Raw genomic sequence first — 14,559 nt, 5'->3', positions numbered from 1 at the left:
GATCCCCTGGAGGAGAGCATGGCAACCCACTCCAGTATTCTTGCCTGGAGAATCCCATGGACAGAGGAGGCTGTGTATATATATACATTTATGTTTACAAGCATATGTGAAACTAGGAGCAAGTCTGAAAGGACACACACCAGACTCTTAGAGGGTGCTCTCTGGACCCTGGGGTTTGCAGGTCATTTCCTCAATTTCTACTTCACACATCTTCGAATTTTTTTTAACAATGAAAACCTATTACTCTTATAGTCAAAAAGCAAGTGGGAAATGAATGTTTAATAAACTCAGAAGAAATCTATTTTAAACAGATCAGGCCTTCTACCTGCACACTGCTGGGCTGTGCTAGGAGCGCTGACCCTTCTCCCCATCCCTCCTGCCCAGCCCCCCACGTCCTGCAGGGCTAGGGTCTACTGCCTCTCACTGTCGTGAGGCTATGGGATGCTTTCTGAGGATGATTTCTGGGCTCTGGTGATCAGACTGGGATCTGGTAGATTGAACAGAGAAATTCCAGTAATAACTGTGTATAGAGAAGCCTTGAGTGGAAGGCCACGAAAACGCTGCCTGGGAAGATTCCCCAGACACCCACCTGCTGATGGCGAACTCTATGAGTTTATTCAGCTGGCCTTGATCAAGTCCCTGCTGTTGGCTAAGTACACGCCACCCCTGAGCCTGCACAGGTGAGGGGAGCGAGTGCTTCACTGAGCAGCAGCTCAGCGGCAGGAGGGGCCCTTTTTTTTGTTTGTTTTTTATAATTAAGTTTATTTATTTTTAACTGAAGGATGAATGCTTTACAATATTGTGTTGGTTTCCGCCATACATCAACATGAATCAGCCATAGGTATACATATGTCCCCTCCCTCCTGAACCTCCCTCCCACCTCCCACCTCCTCCCACCCCTCTATGTTGTCACAGAGCCCCAGTTTGAGTTCCCTGAGTCATATAGCAAATTCCTATTGGCTATCTATTTTACATATGGTAATGTATATGTTTCCGTGTTGTTATCTCTGTACTTGTTTTGGTTTTTTAATTTTTATTTTTTGGTCACACTGTAATGTATGCAGGATCACGATTCCCCAACCAGCGATCAAACCCAGGCCCCCCTGCAGTGGGACCATGGAGTCCTAACCACTGGACCACTGGGGAAATCCCCTGGAGTCATCACTTTTTTTCCAACAGGAAGGAGGTGGTCAGTGTGAGAAGGACACAAGTAACAAAGCAAATAAATTACAAGTGTATAGGTGTCTGGTGACTAGAGGAAAAAGTTCTTTCTGTGGTTGGAGGTTTTGTTTGTTTGGGGTTTTTTGATCATGATAACTGTCTAGATGGATTTGAAGTAATTATGACCTCAGCTGGTACATCCCCTGTGTAGCTGAGCAATCCATGGGGCCCTCACTCCCCGTCCAGCGGCCTGTCTTATAGCCGGGAAGGGGGTTCCTTACATGGGGAGAACCAGAGCCACACAGGATAGCGGATGTGTTGGCCCAGGTGGTCAGGGTCCCTTCTTACTCTCAAAGCTTGAGTTTTTCTCCTAGAGATGGTGAGCGTTCCCTGGGTGTAGCCAGGGTGGAGAGCATTGATCCAACCCGACTTACTTGTCGGACCAGGGATCACCTTCCTTATCTCCTCTTGGTCCTACATCAGGGGCCGGAGCTGTCCCCGCTGGTGCCCACTACCTGACACTGGATTTGGGGCCAAGCTGCTGCCCTGGGTCACCCCATAAGGGAATTACTCTGAGCAGAGGGACCCAGGATGACCCTGCCCTGGCCTCACTGGTCAGCAGGGACATCAGTGAGTCCAGTGTCCACTATGATGAGGCTCCACTGCCAGGACTCCCACTGTGACCAGCCCTGGGTCCTAGGTGACTTGCACCACCGTCAACCATTAGCCCGATGAGAAGTGAATTATTCGGCCCACGTAGGTATATCTAGATAGACAAACACATCAGGTATTGGCATTTTCTTGCCCCGGCAGAGTCCAGCCTTCAAAGGATAATATTCTAAAATGAGCCTGTGGGCTTTAGGGAGGCTGACTTACTTATGAGTGTTGAATGTGAACCACATCGGCCTCAAAAGTGTTGGTGGTCAGCGTGGAAGGACCCAGATAATAGTTGTCAGATAACACAGGGGACCTTGAATTCTGAGGACTCAGCCATCCATGTAGTGATGTCGATGCAGAATGCTTGGGCTGTTATTGAATGTCTGCTTGGTTAATAAGGGGGCATGCTGTTTTGGTCCAAGGCTGAGTATTCCTCGTCAGTAATTAAAATATGCAAAGACCTCTGCTTGTTAACCGTGCCCAATGGTTAGGAGTCTGCACAGTCATGGACTTGGTTTGTGAGGCAGACTGCAGTGTGAAGTGTGTCTGGTGAAGGCTGGCCACCTATTCTTAGCCTTCCCTTTCATTTGGGGCTTTCTGAGAATAGAAGGCAAGGGAAGAGGTTCTTACACAGCCTGGAAGGATGTAGCCGGGTGGTAGGGGGCAGAGATGAGCGATCACCACAGGGCAGGCCCTTTGTGGCAGGAAGGGCAGGGATCACATCTTTGTTTTCCTGGTGCCATATGACAATTTCTTTTTTTTTTTTTAACTTTTTATTTTATGTTGGAGTATAGCTGATTAACACTGTGATATGCTGGTGGGACAGCATATCCACCAGCCATACATATATACGTATGTATGGGTCTCAGCCATACATATACACGTATCCGTTCTCCCCCAAACTCCCTCCCATCCAGGCTGCCACGTAACACTGAGCCGAGTTCCCTGTGCTATTTCGTGGATCCTTGTTGGTTATCCATTTTAAATATAGCAGTGTGTACATGCATATGATGGTTTCTTTATAAGGATCCATGGTAGTTCTTTCCAAGCTCTATATGTGCATCTTAAAGAGTATATAGCTTGGTTCTGTTCATGAAGACGGGAGGCATGTTATGTTGCTGAATTTAAAGGAACAGTTGGGCATTTGAGTTTTGGATTTTTTTCCCTTTAAGGAATCCAGACCTTAAGAGTGCCTCTGTGTGTGTGAGAGAGAGAAAGAGAATTTATAGCTGTTCAACTCATGAAGAGAATATCTGATTTAATAGCTTTTAGAAAACAAATCCTTATAAATACATAGAAAGATGTATCCTAATTTGATTATTTTTCAAAGAGCATTCTGGGTGTGGCTTTTAGATTAGGAAATTGTCAGATTGTGTGCTTGTGGGAATGGACCTAGTATTCCAAGGTGAACCTCCAGGTCTGAGTGCTGGACAGGAGCCTATGAGCCTCAGGGTACCCTACGGGGCTTCATGTGTCCTCTGTGGGTTCACTTGGCGTTCGCAACTGGAGGACTGGCCTCACCATTTTTGAGGTGGGAGGAGGGGCAGCCCCAAATGCCAGAGGAGCTCGAGGGATTGTTAATGGAATTCCGGGCTGATGGTCCCACGGATTCCCCCTTGGATATGAGCCCTTGAAGACAGGAGTCAAGCTGGGGTCAGCTTTGCGGTCCCAACAGGCCAGGCTCACTGTTGGTGTGGTCGGGAGGGTGGGCAGAATGCACTTGCAGGGCCTTTGCTGCAACCTTGGTTGTATCTTTGCTGCCCAGGGCTGACCACAGGGCTTCCTGGTTGACCTCGGTCAGGATGACTGAAGGAGGGGAGAGCTTGAAGCTGTACGGTCATTGCAGTCACCCCGGTTGCAGGTCGAGCCAAATGTGTTTACCTGTCGCCTGATGATGCTATTCTAGAAAGGAAGGCTTGGAGTTTGACAGAATTTGTTGGGATTTTCAGGGTCTGAAATCCATACACTTATTTCTGCCTGTGAATAGGTTGTCTAATGACAATCTAGAGGTGCATACCTAAAATAATATTTCACTTTTGACTTAACAACTCAGAACATTATCCAGAAGTAGACAGAGTAAATTATCATTTTAATCACATGCCCATTGGAGGAGATGTTGGTATTAAGTGAGAAGCAGCACACAGAAGTGTGGGGGCACTAATTTTATATATGTCACCGGTGCATCAGCACATGTAACACCAAGTTAGTTCTGCTTACAAGGAGGGGCAGGAGTGGAGGGAGCACGTGTCACCGGTTGACGCAGGCACAGGGTGTTTGGAGTGACAGTCTAGACACTGGCTGGGGTTGGAGGAGCTGCCAGAGCTAAGAGAGCCAAGATGACCCCATCAACTGAGTGGAGAGGGTTATGGGTCAGGGTGCAGCCCCGGTGGCAGGAACTGGAGTGATAATGAAAACCCAGGAGCTCCTAGTCATGAACTGTTCTGTACCATGGACTATATGTCTCTCTTAGTTTTTCTCATCTCCCCATTTCATAGATGAGGAGACTGAGGCTCACGGATTAAGAAGTTTTCTAAGGTCCCAAAGCTTCCAGACTCCAGGATTGAAATCTGAGTCTGTCTGCCCCAGCACACATGCTCCTTGTAGCATCACACTGTCCCTTGGGTGGGGAGCATGGCAACGCCTATCTCTGAGAGCTCTGGTGATGGGAGTGGGACTAACTAGGCCCCCATCCCAGCCTGCAACTATATTCCAGCCAGACCTGGCACCCGGAGGAACTGACCTCAGAAGATGAAGTGGCCCCTTCCTTCAACCACACAGGGTCACAGGGGTCCTGGTGAGCCAAGTCCCCGGACTCATGGGGCGGCATAGAGAGCTCTTGCTTGCTCAAGAATTGGGTTCCTTTCAAATCCCCACCTATAAAATCAGTTCCCTACCCCTCGGGTAAGACCAGTGTCTCCCCAAGGCCATTGCCTCCAGTCTGGCTAACTGTTGGAAATCTGGCAACATTAGAGAAATGGAAATTCAGTGTAAGCTAACTGAGGAATAAAACTGCATATCTTATAAAAGGTCAGCATGTCATGAAGACACTGAAGGTGATGTCGGAGTGCTTCCGGTTCTCACACGTGGATGGACAAGGGTCACTGGAGAGAAAAGCAGGGAGAACATGCTGAGTGTTTTAGAAAGGACTTGATGTCAAAATATGAAGACGGGACTTGCCTGGTGGTCCAGTGGCTAAGACGCCACACTCCCAATGCAGGGGGCCCAGGTTCAATCCCTAGTCAGGGAACTAGATACTGAATGCCACCTTAAAGATCAGAGATCCCATATGCTGCAACTAAGACTCGACATAGCCAAATAAATAAATAAATATTTTTTAAAAAGATGAAGACAGGCTCTGAGAAAATCGATGAAGCCCTCAAATGGTTTGCAAAAACGACCTTTCTTATTAAAAATAAAATGTGAAACAAAAAGGTAGCCACATGGTTGGTCAGAAACAATACACACAGAACAAAGCAAAAAACATTTCATTTTTTTTATGACAAATTAGACCTCGGTTATAATTGCATGTTCTTAACCTAAATGTTGTCAAGTGAATATAAAATAGACATCCTTCTAATTTTAGTCCTTTCCAAGGTAAAGACTGAATCAGATTTTTTTCTGATCACCACCACCCCCCACCATCAGCCAAATCACCTATTGTACTATGAAGTGATGGTCTTTATTCAAATGGATTTATTGTGAAATTGCCAACCATCACCCAACCCGATTCCCTGTATCAGATATTCTGAGTTATCTAGGACCCATTCTTATTTCAGTTGGACAAAGGAAGATCAAGGAGGTTTGGGCAGGTGGTTTTCAGTTCTTTAGCATCTGGAAAGCATTTGTGTTTTGCCTAGTTATGTCTTGATATATATTCTTAATGGTCACTGAGAAATTCTCCCGGGGGAATGATGTCATCTGTGTTTCTAGTTGCTTTTGAAATCATGGCCAACCAGAGACCATAAGTTTTGATCTTTTGGCTGTGCCACAAGGCATGTGGGACCTTAGCTTTCCAAACAGGGATGGAACCTGAGTCCCCTGCATTGGCAGCATGAAATCTTACCTACTCGACCACCAGGTAAGTCCCTGAGACCATAAGTTTTATTTATTGCCTCCTACTGATTTTGATATTTTATTTAGTATGGTTTTAAAATTTAATATTTAACAGCTAAAGCTGGTTCAGACCACTAATATTTCAATATTTAACAGTATTTTAATACTAAAAACATATCTAATGCTTTAGGAAAAGGGCACACAATACCAATGGGCTTCCCAGGTGGCTCAGTGGTCAAGAATCTGCCTGCCAATGCAGGAGATGCGAGTTTGGTCCCTGGGTCAGGAAGATCCACTGGAGGAGGAAATGGCAACCCATTCCAGTATTCTTGCCTAGAGAATCCCATGGACCGAAGAGCCTGGAGGGCTACAGTCCATGGGGTCTCAAAAGAGTGGGGCACAACTTAGCGACTGAGCACACACATGCACACGCAGTACCAAACTTATATGCAGTAAGAGGCACCTTGTCTGGTTTTGTTATTTGGCAGCATAAAATGTCTTCATCACGTCTCATTTCTTCCCAGGGAGAATGTCAGGATTCAGCAAGGCAAGATGGGCTTGGCATTCAGGGTACAGTCTGAGAGTATGACAGCCTCTTAAAGACACCTTTCATCTGATTTTTTTTTTAATGGACTTTATTTTAGAACAGTTTTAGCTTTACGGAAATTCCTGATCCATTTCATGACGCAGTTTTAACACCTAGATTTTTTTTTTTCCCTCTCTCTGCAGACGTCGCCTCATCTCCCAGCGATCATCCTTGGAGACCCTGGAAGACATTGAGGAGAATGCCCCTCTACGGAGGTCAGTTTTCTGGTTGCGTTTATGTGTATGTGAATGGTCTGCAATACAAGAAGGAGGCCAAAGTTTGCTTTTCTTTTCCAGGTCTTGATTTACAGAATTAAATTCTAAAAATGACAATCTGATCCCCAGTCTCAGTTTGGAAACCCCAAACCTTTGGAATATTAGAAGGAGAATGCTGTGAAATCCCAACCATGTACCAGGATAGCCCGGTTTGCGTGTGGATTCGGGTGCTATGACCCTTTCTTTTTGAAAATTGTTGCTTGATGGAGAAGAACGTGTCCCTGCTCTGGCCTTCCCAGAGGGGACACAGGCATTGCAGTCTCTGACTTGGTTAACGGGGGCCGCTAAGTTCCTCCACGGTCAGGTGCTGGGGACAAGGTTAAGACAGCTATGAATGCTCCCTCAGGGCTGAAAGTGTTCCGTTTCTCCCTCTGGATTAGAAAAGTGCTTTCAAGGCATCTTTTTTTGGGGAGGTTGGGGGCGGTGGGCGACAGCAGTTGCGGAGCTGTGCCTGGCTTCTGACTGGCAGCTCTCCTTCCTGTCATCTGTGCTCGGTTCCCCTGGCCCTCCTAGAGGGCAGGGGGCCCACACCGCGTCCCCCTCAGTCCTCACTGAAGCTCCTACTGGGCTGGCCGGTGGAGGAGAGGCTGAGGGAAAACGGGGTCAGCACAGGGGGCTGGGGCAGCGGGGTAGGCAGGTAGGATGGTGTGCTGCGGGTTTACGGGGGATGCTGGCAGGCTGAGATGGAGGGAGAGTCTCCCCCTGGAGCCGGCCCCTTCCCTGCACAGAGCCTCACTCCCAGGCCACAGGTCATGTCCATGGACCACCTGGTTATAAAGCGTGGAGCACAGACAGGCCTGGGATCTGCTCTGAAGCATCCATGACTGTGAGTCTCATCACCGACATCATTCTAAACAGAAAGTCAGGGCCAGACAGTCTGATTTCCACTTTTGATGGCTTGTTGAAAACATCCAAGGGACTTCCCTCACGGTTCTGTGGCTAAGACTCCATGCTCCCAATGCAGGGGGGCCCAGGTTTGATACACAACTAAGCCCTGGCACAGCCAAACAAATAGTAAATAAAATAAATATTGAAAAAAAGAAAATGTTCATAGCTTCTGGGACCACGTTAGGCTGATGGCGTGTGGCTGTGATCCATGTGGCCCAGGGGCAAGTGTTCTCCTGTCAGTCTCTGTTAAGTGGCCCAAGTTGATTAGTGAACGCGGGGGAGAAACGTCCTCAAGTGGCACCGAGTGGCTTCGGCATTTGAGCACAACTGATGCCCATCAGTGAACAGAACTGCAAAGGCTCTGGGGTTTGGAGAGGCTGCAGGGAGCACGGTCATTCGAGCAAGGTGGTAGCTGTGACCAAGGAAACCAGGTTTAAAAAAAAATCTCAGGCTCTAAATGTCACCCCCTTAGGGATTCCTATGGTAAAGAGGGGGTGGAGGAGGAGCCAGGTGCCGTGATCCTGGTCAGGTGCCCCATCACCCCTGTACCCTCTCTCAGCATCGCCCAGGCTGGTCCTTTGTCCTCTGGCTCTCAGGCCTATGATGCCACAAACGGTCAGAGTAAAAATGGAATGGCTGATTTGCCTTAACTGTAAATTCATCCAGCTTCTACGTACAGAGTGCTGTACTTAATTTCCAACAAATCTTGTGTAAATACAAAGTTTAAAAAATAAGTCAAAATCAAGGGAGTTGGGCAGTTTAAGAAGTCTAGATTTTCCCTAGTAGACTTTCTTTAACTAAAAAATTTCTGATGTTTACCATAGAAACAGACATAGAAATCAAACTCATGGTTATTGAAGGAGGTTGTCTTGTTCATGTCCAACTCTTTTGACTATAGCTGCCCGTCTCCTCTGTCCATGGGATTTCCCAGGCAAGAATACTGGAGTGGGTTACCATTTCCAACTCCAGGGGATCTTCCTGACCCAAGGATTCAACCCCTTGGCAGGCAGATTCTTTACCACCGAGCCAGCAAGGAAGCCCCAAAGTAGGTAGGGGAGGGATAAATTAGGAATTTGGGATTAGCAGATACAAACAACTATGTATAAAATCAACAACAAGATCCTACTGTAGAGCACAGGGAACTGTAGTCAGTATTCTGTAATAAGCCATAATGGAAAAGAATAAATACACACACAGAGAGATACATATGTGAATCACTTTGCCATATACCAGAAACCAACACAAAGTTGTAAATCAACTATACTTCGATAAAAAATTCTGATATGTACTTAGAAACTTGTTCCTAAGAAATAAAAGTCGCAGAAGGGGCAACAGTTTGGGAATCAGGGGATTTGAATTTTTGGCCCCATTTTTATACTAACTGCTTACATGGCTTTGCAAACTCTCTTACTTGTGCTGAGGCCTCCGTTTTCCCACCTGTAAAATGGAAGGGACAAATTGACTGATCTCTGAGGTCCTTTCCATTCTGTGAAATGAATGTACCAGTAATGACGCCAAAGTGTTTTGGGAACTGCGGGGGCGGAAGGCTATTAGCCCAACTTGCTTTCAAAGTCAGCACTCAGAACAAACTGCTCCAAGGCATCTATTAAAAACCTTTTGCATAATTAGGTGTATCCTGTAATCAGTGCTAACAAGAAAGAGCTAATCTTTCATTAAATTAGTTTTTAATTTAATCCTATCCTAATTTAATTTTGCGTCACTTATAATGTATGGTTTTAAATGGGTATTTACACATTAATGCAGGCAGCTTTGAAATTAGTTTCTTCCTTGCTTAACCTGCTTTAACCTGAGTGCTCAGTCTTCCGGTTTCCTTGGCAATTGTTGCCAATGCCACAGTTCTCTTAAAGTGTTTCTTAGGTCGGGGGTGGTGATAGCTGAACGCTTTAAAAACACACACACACAAGGCAACAAACAGCTTGCAATTCCAAGGGCTACATCATTAGCATTGTTGTTGTGTAGTCACTCAGTCGTGTCCAGCTCTTTGATCCCATGGACTACAGTAGGTCAGGCTCCTTCGACGTGTCCACGGAATTTCCCAGGCAAGAATCCTGGAGCAGGTTGCCATTTTCTTCTCCAGGGGGATTTTCCTGACCCAGGGATCTAACCCACATCTCCTGCATTGGCAGGCAGATTCTTTACCACTGAGCCACCAGGGAAGTCCCTCTGCAGTTAGAATTGTATGCTAATATAGAAATAAAGCACCTCTTCAGTTATCTTTTTGGGCCTTTCCCAGATGGAGCTAATGGTAAAGAACCCACCTGCCAATACAGAGACGTAAGAGACACAGTTTCTATCCCTGTGTTGGGAAGATCCCCTGGAGTAGGAAATGGCAACCCACTCCAGTATTCTTGCCTGGAGAATCACATGGACAGAGGAGCCTAGTGGGCTACAGTCCATAGGGTCACAAAGAGTTGGACACGACTGAAGCAACTTGGCACTCAATTATCTTTTTAAAAGTTTTGCTTTTCTCTTGCACATCACAAGTTAGTTTCTTGTATCCACCTTGAACTCCAAGACTTGAGCATTAACCGTGAGAGCCTTTAGATTGGGATTTTCCACATTGTCTGGTGGTTACCTGGTCTCCCAGAAATAAGACCCTAGGCTGTCTGTTAGGTGTCCAGATAAACCTCTGTTTGGCTACCGCAGGTGTGGCAGCCATCACCACCGGCCCTGGTCTCCAGCCTGTCTGGGTTGAGGGGTGCCGTCTGCTGTACCATTCAGTAATTACCAGTGCCAACACACACCAGTGCCCTTTTGCCAACTTCTGGTTCCAGCTGAAGACTGAAAGATTTTGTGTCTAAATCCGAGGGTAACAGCACCTCTTTCTGCAGGCATGGAGACTGGGAGCAGCTCAAGGTCATAGGAGGGTGTTGTCACAGTTCAGCTTTTAGCCTACTGCCCTCATCTAGACTTGGGAGCCTAGAAACTCTGCATCTGGTTAGGGGCAGTGGAGGAGGGGGCAGGGGCACAGGATAAGTGTGTAAGGATGCTCCTGAACGCCTGTCCAGAAACCAGTGGAAGCACGCATTTATGCCTTCAAGGATCCTCCTCTCTCCAGTGACTACCTATTTCTAGAACTGTCTGCCATGTGTGAGAGAGACAGTGGGGGACCTTGAGTGGCCTGCAGACTCTAACAGTCATTCTGGGGGTAGAACTGAGACCCTTCAAGGTGCTAGGTCTGCTCCCAAGTGTGGCCTCGAGAAGGCAGAGTGAGGCTGTAGCTCCTTGGACCCCAGGAAGGCTGGATCTGGGTTTGGAAGCTCAGAGTGGGGAGTGGGACCAGTGAGTGTCTTTTCTGATTCAAACCCTTCCTGAGGTCCACAGGAAGCATCTATAGAATGCCCTCAGGTGGGGCACTGCCTGTCTTTAAAAGAATCTATTTAAAAACCAAGAAATCAGGACCCTTAATAAAGGCTGCAGGTTTTTTTTTTTAAAATACTTTTTTGGCCACATCGCACAGCAAGTGGGATCTTAGTTCCCCAACTGGGGATCAGATCCCCCACACCCCATGCATTGGAAACTCAGAGCCTTAATCACTATACCATCAGGGAAGACCCAGGACTACAGTTTTAAGAATATAGGAGGCAAATAGTAAGAAACTATGCACCCTTGGTAGTTAAAAGTTTTAATAATAATCACAACACTTGAAATGTGTATATGAATATTTACCTGTGTGTACATAATGGGCCTTCCCTGGTGGCTCAGACAGTAAAGAATCCACCTGCAATGCAGGAGACCTGGGTTTGATCCCTGGGTCCGGAAGATCCCCTGGAGAAGGGAATGGTTACCCACTCCAGTATTCTTGCCTGGAGAAACAGAGGAGCCTGACAGGCTACAGCCCATGGGGTCCCAAAGAGTGGGTTTCCCTGATTGCTCAGAGGGTAAGGAGTTCACCTTCAATGCCAGAGACCCAGGTTCGAGCCCTGGGTCGGGAAGATCCTCTAGAGAAGGGAATGGCTACCCACTCCAGTATTCTTGCCTGGAGAATTCCATGGACAGAGGAGCCTGGTGGGCTACAGTTCATGGGGGCTTCCAAAGAGTCAGACACAGCTGAGCGACTAACACACACACATATGTATGGACATGAACATGTGTATTTGAACGTATCACGTGACAGTGTATGAAGCTCTTATAGAAACCTTCAAGTGTAATTGTCTCAAGAGCTCCAGGGGGTATTACTAGTGATAGATCACTAGGGTTGGTAGTGAGCTGGAGTGGATGCTGGCAGGGCCACTCGGGCTGTGGCCATGAGCTGTGGACACTTCACTCTGGTGAAGTGGACATGACTGGCAGGGGATCTTCCTGCCTGTAGACCCAATGCCCAGGGAACCCCCCTTTCCTGATGAAAGTCACCAGATACGGCTACCATGTCATTGCTTTGACCACTCATTCACTTCACTGTATTTTTTTTTTCAAGATAAATTCTATTTTAAGGTGCTGTTTCTATGGGAAAAAAATAATTTTCAGTGCTCCCTAGGAAGCGGCTTCTAGGAAGACTGGCCCTTCCTGGAGGGCAGGTAAGGGGGTTTCAGGGGAATGTACACCCTGAAGTCTAGACCGGGGCTGTCCCCTAATTTCCCTTCAGGCCCCTGCGTAAGTGCGTGCTATGTCGCTTCTGTCGTATCTGACTCTTTGCAACCCCCTGGGCTGTAGCCCACCAGGCTCCATACCAGGGTAGCCATTCCCTTCTCCAGGGGATCTTCCCAACCCGGGGATTGAACCCATGTCTCTTAATGTCTCCTATATTGACAGGTGGATTCTTTACCATTAGTACCACTTGAGAAGCCCCTTTCAGGCCTCTGGGGGAGAGTAAAGATCAGAGCTGAGGGGCAGGTGTGTGACTCTGAACATTCCTTAATCCTTTGCCCCCCCAAGGGCCCCAACACCCCACTGCCCTCAGGTTTACCTCCTCCTTGGGTCGCCTTACTATTTTCTTACCTGAAGCCTCTAAGTTCAGAACTGACTGAACTCAGGTGACAGCCCAGCTCAGACACTCAGTGTGGCTTTGGGAACCTGGGCACCACTTCTTGGGACCCACAACTGATGTGATCCCAGAAACCAGCCCTCGGGGTCTATGGTCAGAAAGGTTTAAGTAAACAAAAAATTTTGGCAGCAAAAACCCAACTAGAGAGGACGTTGCTCCCTTTCTCAAGATAAGACCAAACTTCAGATTCTCATTTGTTGGGATTTTGCTTTTTATCTTAGCTGTTGTTGCAATTATGTGTCTTAGAATTTTGCCAGGTAACTTTGAAAAAATATACACAAATAAAACCTTTCTGTTCTGTTATTCCTGCAGTGCACATACATGTCATATATTCTAGGGAAAATTAATTAGAATCCAAGTCAATTTGTTCAACAAATATTTATTTAAAGTTTATCTAAAAAAACAAAAACAAACAACCACTAGCCAGGTCTCTGATTCTCATTCAAAGTAAAGCTGTGACTTCCAAGCATAGCCAAGTTGAGTATTGAGGCAAGAGTCCAGGTGACTCAAGCCAGAGTCCTGCTATAGAAGAAAAATGATTCAGGGTTGTTTTTAAACTGAATTTGCCAGTGTTTTTCCCTGCCTCTGAATTCGTTGAATTTCCAGTTTTCTGTTCCTGATACCTGCGTCGATACGGGAGGATTCTTTTTAAGATGACGGGAACGAATAATGTCTTTGGAATCCATGTAGGTTATGTTATTGGAATTGAGGGCAATAGTTTTCATTAGCTGGCTCTTCAGAGCCATATAAATTATTATCAAGGAAGTATTATCAAGGAAGTTGTCTGTCTGTTGGATTGTTTTTTTTGTTTTTTTAAGCTTCCTCGCTTCGAGCCACAAGGTCCTCGTTATCCTTGGGGTGACTCAAACCGTTTGTCTGGTCTTTCCTTCCTGTCTTTGTGTGGAGATGTCTCAGCTATCCGAGACCGACTGACTGTGTTTTTAAAATGGCTTTGTTTTTCAGATGTCGAACTCTCTCAGGTTCACCCAGACCAAAGAACTTTAAGAAGATTCATTTTATCAAGAATATGCGGCAGCACGATACCAGGAATGGCAGGTACTGTACTGACAGGAGCTTTGGGAGGGGGCTGGTCCTGCAGGGGAGGGAAGCGGGGACCCTTTGCATGGCCAGACCCCACGGAGTGAAGCCTACTGATGAACATGATCTCATGTAACCTTCCCAAACAGACCATTCTTTCCACCCCTCTCCCACCAGAATCATGCAAAGAAGTCTGTAGAAAATGGTAACCCAAGGCTTGGGTTTTTTAGACCAAAACTGAATTTTCAATAGTACTGAAATATATTTTTATTAGGAAACTTTGAACAGAAAAACAGTTGAGTTTTTTTGGCGAGGGTTTGTTGTCGTTCCTTTTTCTGCTTTGTTGGGTTTTGTTTTCTGTTTTCACCAGGGCTCTGTGCTCTGGTCAGTAAATATCCTGCTAGATGTTGGGCCTAAAGTCGGGTTTGGCTCTCTCTCTCTGATGATGTTCATTAAGAGAGGAGGATCCTGATTTTGCCAGCAGATTCGTCCCGGGCGCCAGTTCAGAGTCCTGGGCCAGCTGACATCTGTGAGCATGTGTTTCTCCAGCAAAGAGTTGCTCTTCGGGAAAGCACTGTTACATGAAAATTATGGTTAACATGTATATGTTGTTGTTGTTAAGTCGCTCAGTCGTGTCTGACTCTTTGCGACTCCATGGACTGTAGCATGCTGGGTTTCCCTGTCCTTTAACATTTCCCGGAGGTTCCTCAAACTCAGATGCATTGCGTCAGTGATGCCATCCAACTATCTTATCCTCTGTCATCCCCTTCTACTCCTGCCTTCAATCTTTCCCAGCATCAGGGCCTTTTCTAATGAGTCAGCTCTTTGCATCAGGTGGCCAGAGTATTGGAGCTTCAATCAGCATCAGCACTTCCAATGAATATTCAGGGTTGGTT

At 46.5% G+C, this 14,559-nt stretch overlaps 1 protein-coding gene across 1 annotated transcript in view; it reads left to right on the top strand.

The window, feature by feature from the left end:
- CABLES1 (Cdk5 and Abl enzyme substrate 1) overlaps positions 1 to 14,559 on the top strand; it is a 104,588-nt gene that overhangs the window by 42,194 nt on the left and 47,835 nt on the right. The window contains exons 2-3 of the mRNA XM_055559058.1: positions 6,601 to 6,672; positions 13,589 to 13,681. Of these exons, the coding sequence (XP_055415033.1) occupies positions 6,601 to 6,672; positions 13,589 to 13,681 (165 nt within the window). The remainder of the gene's footprint in view (positions 1 to 6,600; positions 6,673 to 13,588; positions 13,682 to 14,559) is intronic.

Source organism: Bubalus kerabau, chromosome 21, assembly GCF_029407905.1.
Source record: "Bubalus kerabau isolate K-KA32 ecotype Philippines breed swamp buffalo chromosome 21, PCC_UOA_SB_1v2, whole genome shotgun sequence".
Classification (NCBI taxonomy): domain Eukaryota; kingdom Metazoa; phylum Chordata; class Mammalia; order Artiodactyla; family Bovidae; genus Bubalus; species Bubalus kerabau.
This window is presented reverse-complemented; position numbering and strand designations above follow the sequence as displayed.